Genomic DNA, 8,750 nt, shown 5'->3' on the forward strand with positions numbered 1-8,750 from the left:
CACACACTCTCTCACACACACACACACTCTCTCTCACACACACACACATTTTTAGCTTTAATACTTAAGAACATTAAAAATGTGGCACTTTCTTGTACTCGAGTAAAACTTTGAATTACCTTTACTCAAGTAAAAGAAAGTACTAGATTTCTGATGTAATTAAGTATTAATTTATATTTAATATGAAACAATGCAGTAAAAAGTACAATATTATGCTTTGGAATGTTGAGAAGTATTAGTTTTCTAAAGAAAAACACTTATAATGTAGACACTTGAAAAATGTACTTTTAAAGCAGAGTAAAAATACTTCACTACCGTCCGCCTCTGTTCAGACTTTGCATTGAATATAAATGATATAAAGCAGATCACTGCCTTTATTAGGCTTAGCGATGTATGTGTTCGTTCCTGAATACTGTTATGAGACACCACATGATCTGCTGGAGGAAATCATCATCATCATCATCATCATCACTGCCGTAAAAACAACATGCATGACCTGATTTCAAAAGCAATTTACTTTTTCAACACATGAAAGGAAACAGATTAAAAAAACAAACAGACATACTGAAGAGCAGTTTTGTCATTTGCAGAGGAATTTACACAGGGCAATATGAAATGAAGAGTTCACAGTCCGGCGAGTTGTTTATGCACACACTACTTCATTTCAACCGCAAATGTACAGACCATTGAAACATTTACACACAATTAAATCCTCTCGGTTTTCTCGGAGTAAAACAATAATACTCTTAAGACAGCACATTTTCTGAAATGGTCGATCTAGGAATGGATATTTTCCTCCTCGTTCCGCACAAGAAATCAAATCCAGGACAATTTACAAACACGTCACTACACGGGGCATGAGGCTCGGAGGTGGATCTCGACACACACATCTAGAGGAAGAGGAGGAGCAGCCCGAGGAAGAGCGCTGGGCTGCGGTGCCCTTTGTGCAAACCTACATCTGTAAACAGAGGGGTGTATGCAAACAGTGCTCGTGTGTGAGAGAGAGAGAGAGAGAGAGAGAGAGAGAGAGAGTCCTGCAAACACATACCAGCTTCATCACTGTGTCTGTCACGCGACTCTGTTCCCCTTTCGGGAGAGGGAGAGAGAGAGAGAGAGAGAGAGAGAGAGAGGGTCAGCTGTGCTTATATACTGCAGGCCAGTGGGCGGAGTCACGTAGCCACGCCCACAGGGTGGGGCTGATGGGGTGCTGGCTCCTCCCCCTCCACTGACTGTGCTCATCATTGCTCTGAGACGCCGTCTCGTACGTTTAAAAAGAAAATCGTATAAAATGTCATCAACCCCCTTTGTTATTAGTACAGGACCATATCTATGACTTATATGTTCATATTTATAGATATTTATATATGTATAGATATATACAATGCTACGCACTGGTAGTGGCCGGGCTGTAAAGTCCGTGTGTGTGTGTGTGATGGCTAGTACACCCAGGACACCGGCACCCACTGCGCAGTGCTAGACACCAGTTCGATGGCCTCCTCCAGCAGGCGGATGGTGTCGTCGATCTCGTTATTGATGATCGTCTGGTCGAAGTAATGTGTGTAAGAGTGCTGCAGCGCCTCCGACTCCTTCTGCAGCCGCTGGAGAGACTCGTCCTGATGAGAACAGACACACAACATCAGCGAGATCACGCTTCCGTCACGCGGCTAACGAGAAAACACGCCATCTACCGCAAACGAGTCGCTCCAGCACAGCAGCTCCATGTGTGTTCAGTCACATTCATTACAAACAGTGCAGGTTCTGCACTATACCATTATTATTATTTTGAATCAGTTTTTATTTTTATATTTTCTGGTTTCATTTTAATTTTGGTTAAAGTTTTAGTCATTTTCTTGTGCGTTTTTGTCATTTGTAGTAGTTTTTTTTGTCTATATAGTATTTATTAATCTTCTTTTAGTTTTTGTTATTGTAGTACATCAATGTAAACTAAATTAAAATGAGAAATGTTGCCTTGGCAACTAGCTGAAATAGTTTTTTTATATTTCAAGTGACAAAAATGTTTTTTATTGGTTTTAATTTTAGTTAAAGTTTTAGTTTGCTATATTAATCCTAAAATGCACAGACAGAAATTACATCTCAAGTATGACTAAAAATCTTTGAATTTTATCCAAACACAAAACACTGACTTGTATGCATGCATTTTGGTGCAACAATCACAAATTTAAATACAGCGCGTGCGGAAAGTATTCACAGCGCTTCACTTCTTCCACATTTTGTTATGTTGCAGCCTTATTCCAAAATGGATTAAATGCATTATTTTCCTCAAAATTCTACAAACAATACCCCATAATGACAACGTGAAAAACACGAGGAATAAGGCTGTAACATAACAAAATGTGGAAGAAGTGAAGCGCTGTGAATACTGTATGATACTGTCCGCTGGTGTGGATGCTAATATAGTATTTGTTCTTGGTGTGAACAGGCCTTGAAGCTCAAAAACGGACACGATTAATATGTATTAGGGGCCGTTCACACAACACGTTTTTCCCATTTCACTGCACTACTTTTCCTCAGTTTTCTCAGCAGAGTCTTTTGCAGCGTCTTCTAAAAATGCGGTGCTCAAGTTAAAAGAACTTTTAAAAACCGTGCCTCTAGACCTGCATTTCCTCGCCTGGATCTTGTGTTTTTGAAAGCGAACGGCCGCTTGTGACTGACGGCGGAGCGGCTGTCCTTGAGCGACTGCACTGGCTCACGTCTTTACTTACAGGCAGTTTTCTGCACCATCTAGGGAGCTGCGAGCAGCGCAGAGACGCAAGAAGAAAACAATCAACACACAGAAACACGCATGCAGCATGCAATGAAACGTGACGGCCGGGATGTCCTGTGACGAGCCAGCGACGCTCACCTCGTTCATCGCAGGAGTGATAGTCGGTGCTGCGATGAAGATGACATACGGTGCAAACTCAGCCGTCCGCAGAACCTTCAGCGCCTGAGAACACACAACGAGAGCGCGTCAGAGAGAGAGAGAGAGACAGAGACAGAAATCAATGTATTCAAACAACAAATGTGCAATCTGAATTGGCAACAAACATACAGAATTCTTCACCCAGAAAAGAGGAGTGCAGCAGGGCTATAGCCTGAGTCCAACGTTGTTTAACATTTACATTAATGAATTAGCGGTGCAGCTGGAACAGTCTACAGGTCATGTCCTCATCTCATATATAAAACATTTACATTTATGCATTTAGCAGACGCTTTTATCCAAAGTGATTAAGGGTGAGTAAGGTGAGTAAGTGCAAAACACAAACGATGCAGTACTTTCAGTGACCTGTAGCAGGCAGTATCACGTCTTTTGTAGCAGAAATAAACTGCCGCAGAAAAAGCTAGGTCCATGCAAAATGTAATGTGTAACTGCAACACTCATTTCAAATGTTGTGGAGTAAAGAGTAAAGGTTGCTAATATCTTTGATACTCAGTACAACTACAAAGTATCCAAAAAGATACTCAAGTACAGTAATAGCAATTACAGCAATTACACTTACTCCAATACTTTACACCTCTGAACCACAACCCCAACATTCATAAAGAAATTGACAAAAATCTAAAGTATAATTATGATGAAAAAAAAAAAACTACTAATTTGACCTACAGACCTAACTCTAGTGTTATTCGGCCCTAAACACAACCAGCAAATTACTTATCAATTAAACAATTAAAAGAAAGACAAATTCTTTCAAAATATCCACTCTGACCACGAGAGAAAGGAAAATCCAGGATTCTGAGAGAACAGCGATTATACAGACACTGAATCAATTAGAGGATGAGAAACACTTTCTTCTTGTCTGTCCCAAGTACACCACTGCAAGGGAAACAGTTTTTCCACAATTCATTGAATTTTTCATTCTTTACTCTAAATGACTCGGAGAAACTCTGCTATAAACTCAGAGAGGACGACATGGTTAATCCACTGTATTCATTTGCTTTATTTGACATTCTTCACTGTATATAATTGTAATTGTTATAACTAATATTAGAGATACTATCTGCCATTTTTTATTACTCATCTATTGTCTCCTTTATTACTTCGGAGGAGTAATTATATTCTGTATTTTACATGTACTTAAAATGCTTTGGCAATACTTTATTACAAAAGTCATGCCAATAAAGCAACTTGAACTTGAAAGATGACTTCTTAAGACAATATCTTAACTATTTTCTAATTTCTTGTTTATTAAAAAAATGTAGTCATGTAGTTATCTACTTAATGATTTATAGATCTATTCTTGTTTTGTTTATGTATTATATAATAATTATTTGTTCTTTGTTCATAAAATAGTCAATGCTTTGGCAATACTGTGCAAGTCATGCCAATAAAGCTCACTTGAATTGAACTGAACTAAACTGAGTGAGAGAGTGAATGAGACCCTGGACCACAAAACCAGTCATAAGGGTAATTTTTGAATAAATAATCTCTCCATTGGTGTATGGTTTGTTAGGATAGGACAATATTTGGCTGAGATACAACTATTTGAAAATCTGGAATCTGAGGGTGCAAAAAAATCTAAATATTGAGAAAATCATCTTTAAAGTTGTTCAAATGAAGTTCTTAGCAATGCATATTACTAATCAAACATTAAGTTTTGATATATTTATGGTAGGAAATTTACTAAATATCTTCATGGAACATGATCTTTACTTAATATCCTAATGATTTTTGGCATAAAAGAGAAATGTATAATTGTGACCCATACAATGTATTGTTGGCTATTGCTACAAATATACCCCAGCGACTTAAGACTGCTTTTGTGCTGCAGGGTCACGAATGAGAGATGCGTCTGTACCTGCGGCTCCACGTCCAGGATGACCACCATGCCCTGCTCGTGGATCTGGCGGATGGTCTCGAGGCGCGTGCCGTACATGGCGTCCTCGTGGCTGCCGTACTCCAGGTAATCGTTGTTGGAGATGTCCAGCATCATCTGGTCATGTGACACGAAGTAGTAGTTCTTGCCGTTCTCCTCGTCCTTCTTCGGCGGTCTGGTGGTGTCTGTCAGGAGAGAGAGAGAGAGAGAGAGAGAGCGAGTATGTGTGTGTGAGAGAGTGTGTGTGTGTGTGTGTGTGTGTGTGTGTGTGTGTGTGTGTGTGTGTGTGAGAGTGTGTCACTTATTTTCCAGCAATATCATCAACTTGATTGCACAGATACTATTTAAACTGAACTGAGCTGGATGATGACATCACTGAGTCAATAGCTACGTCTACATGGACACTTTTTGCTTCCATCGGAATGAATTCATTCTGATTGACGAATCTGAGCGTAGTGTTTACATGAACGATAAATAGAGTGATCGGTTAGGCGACGACCAGCACATGAACTGTTGTGCTGTGCTGCTTACTTTAGAAAACAGTAAAAGTGCCCCTTCCCGCACCCAAAACCCAGTCGTCTGTGGATGATAGTCTTAAACAAGGACCGGTGGGACGTTGTCCTGCTCCACTTCACAGACGCTGAGTGAAAGGGGAGTTTTATAATGATGGGACACTCATTTATGACACTTTATTCACCAGGAAGAACAGCTCGTTCCGCACGTCATTACACTATTTTTAAGTCACTGCACATGCGCAGTACTTTACAGTTTTGGTTTTCAATCCGATCAAGTGTTTGCATGTCCTCTCACTCGGATTACAAAAGGAATAAACCACCCCTTACAATCCGATCAAAATTTTAGTCGAATCTGGAGACCTACAGTTTCTACAGTTTGCTACGCTTCTGAGCCTCGATCGTGTTAGGATCCTTGCTGTCTATGAAGGGTCAGAGAGCTCTCGGAGTTCATCAGAAATATCTTAATTTGTGTTCTGAAGATGAACGAAGGTCTTACAGGTTTGGAACGACACGAGGGTGAGTAATTAATGACGGAGTTTTCATTTTTGGCTGAACTATCCCTTTAAGACTGTAAAGCTGCTTTGACAATCTGTAAAAAGCTCTATATAAATAAAGGTGACTTGATTACTGAACTGAACAATGACTGAATAATTTGTCATAACTGATGGATTCTGCAACATCATCTCTGTTATTTTCCTGTTTATTTCTGTGAAGCTGCTTTGAATCGATCTGTACTGTATAAAGTGCCATAGCATGTAATAAATTACCCAGCAGCACCAGCGTTTTCCTCTTGAACGCCTGCAGCTTCACCACCTCTTCATACGTCACCAGATCTAGTTGGTCGAAGACTGGAGGAAACAGAGACCTGATCAGTGACACGGACTGCGTGACGGGCTAGCGTGAATCAGCAGGAAACAGGAAATGATGTCATTCAGATGTGATGAGAGCTGGTGAGAGGAACTCGGGGTTTGCTTTAAGATGTCTTTGAATTAAACGAGCTGCGAGATTCTGTCCTCACTGGCTCGACCTCGTGACTTTGACTCTTCAGTGGAACATGAGATGAGACGTTTAGCAGAATGTTCATGCTGCTCTTTCACAGCAGATAATAATACATACTTTACATTTCCATGCGTTCCTCACCAAACGATCATTCAGAATATTCTGTGTTCAGAGCGACACGAGGGCGAGTGAATGGCGACAGAACGTTCGCTCCTGTAAAGCTGGAATACACTACAGCACTTCTGCCCTCGCTTTTGCATCCAGTCAGACGATATTAAACATGTTTGATATTTTGAGCTGATTTAGAACATATCGTTTTGATTTGTCACGCGTCTCAGAGCAATGAGACATGCGTTTCTGTGTGAGTTTGTTGTGTCTGTTAGTATAGCTTGTTTGCAATCATGTGATTCTGATGATGGAATGAAAGTGAAATGGAAAGTCCGTACTGTACTGGTTTAGACACTATTACAAGAGAAAAGTATAAACAGGCGGTGGACACAGGCTAAGCAACTAACCCTGATTGCAAACAAGCTATATTGGAAGTGAATCCAGCATTTATATGAGGGATGCTGAATATATGTCACTCCTGAATCTTTGCTGCTTGTACAGGGTATGTGGCCGGAAATACTGAATCGATTATCGCCTTTGAAAGCGAGCAAACAGCGCTTCCATATAATCACTAAAAAGCTGTCACTCACTTCAATTTAATCGCAATCTCACAATGTTCCGTTATAATCAATGAAGCTCTCTGAACTGCAAATATAATATCTTATTTACATAATGTCTACGTGTGGCGTTTAGCATTGAGTGAATTCTGACTGTCTCTCGCTGAATGCACAAGAGTTGGCAGCCCTGTATCTATTTATAATATCTTAACGTATTATTATATCTTATAATAACCATTTGCACACACAAGCATTATCCGACTCGGCTCCTCCTGACCTCAGACGCAGGTTTACAAGCCACTTTTTCCTGAATTTTTCAATCAATTTGTTTGTCTTTTTTTTCCCCCCTTATGAACAACACTTTTCGCACACAATAAAAGCTCCTTGTGGTTTCTCAGTTTGACCGATTTGAGCATCCATAAACAACGCAAAACAGGCATTTTGGAGTTTCTGCACGCGATTCCTATACAGAAAAATCACTTCCCGCCCTCCAGATGCATTTCATGCCACAGCAACGACGTCATGTGCAAACGATCGATTACTTCAATATGAACTAATGGTGAGTTAAGCCATGTAATAATCACAGATGAATTCATACGATTTGTGTCGTAGTTAAAGCTCTTGATTAGTACATGCCTCATCGTTAGTTCATATTAAAGTCATATTGAATCGAGCTATTAGCACATGGTTATCATGTACTGTTATTTTAAAGCTGTGTGAAGTTAAAGTGTGTTGTAGTGTGTTCCAGTATTAGTGGAGCTCCTGCTCATTCCAGTCATCAGTGCTTTTCAATATGACGTGATTCGGAGGAAGTTCCACAGCCCTCACAGGAAGTGACTGAAGCAACACAACACTGTCAATCACATCGACTGATTTCAACATCAGATCTCACAGAAACACTAAACTCATGCCTTTACTAGTCGCTTGGTTGACATGGGTAACAAATAACAAGTACAAACACAACAACCGCTTGTTACTTTAGCAAAAGGAGGTCGACACGATTAGTTACTTACATGCGGGAGGCCATTAAAGGGAGACAGCGTGTAAAATGGACAGGGGTCAGTTAAACACACATTACAACACACACACACACACGCACTCACTCACTCACTCACAGCCACACACACACACACTCATTCACACACACTCACTCACTCACTCACACACACTCACAGACACACACACACTCATTCACACACACTCACTCACTCAGACACACATACACACACACTCACTCACTCACACACACTCACAGACACACACACACTCATTCACACACACTCACTCACTCAGACACACATACACACACACTCACTCACTCACACACACTCACAGACACACACACACTCATTCACACACACTCACTCACTCAGACACACATACACACACACTCACTCACTCACACACACTCACAGACACACACACACTCATTCACACACACTCACTCACTCAGACACACATACACACACACTCACTCACTCACACACACTCACAGACACACACACACTCATTCACACACACTCACTCACTCAGACACACATACACACACACTCACTCACTCACACACACTCACAGACACACACACACACACTCACTCACTCACTCAGACACACATACACTCACTCACTCACACACACTCGAGCAGCATTAGCCATGCGCTTACATATAACACACTCATCCAGCACACACACACACACTCACTCACTCACTCAGACACACATACACTCACTCACTCACACACACTCGCGCAGCAT

General features: G+C 40.8%; 1 protein-coding gene across 1 annotated transcript in view; it reads right to left on the reverse strand.

The window, feature by feature from the left end:
- Positions 1-1,113: 1,113 nt before the first annotated feature.
- The window catches only part of LOC107703103 (peripheral plasma membrane protein CASK-like), a 65,708-nt gene continuing 58,071 nt past the window's right edge, over positions 1,114-8,750 (reverse strand). Inside the window, exons 21-24 of the mRNA XM_016505626.1 lie at positions 6,100-6,197; positions 4,800-5,020; positions 2,864-2,947; positions 1,114-1,613 (exon numbers count right to left, since the gene is read on the reverse strand). Coding sequence (XP_016361112.1) covers positions 1,437-1,613; positions 2,864-2,947; positions 4,800-5,020; positions 6,100-6,197 — 580 coding nt within the window. The 3' untranslated portion in view covers positions 1,114-1,436. The remainder of the gene's footprint in view (positions 1,614-2,863; positions 2,948-4,799; positions 5,021-6,099; positions 6,198-8,750) is intronic.

This window comes from Sinocyclocheilus anshuiensis, unplaced genomic scaffold (assembly GCF_001515605.1).
Source record: "Sinocyclocheilus anshuiensis isolate Anshui unplaced genomic scaffold, SAMN03320099.WGS_v1.1 scaffold682, whole genome shotgun sequence".
In the NCBI taxonomy this organism is placed as follows: domain Eukaryota; kingdom Metazoa; phylum Chordata; class Actinopteri; order Cypriniformes; family Cyprinidae; genus Sinocyclocheilus; species Sinocyclocheilus anshuiensis.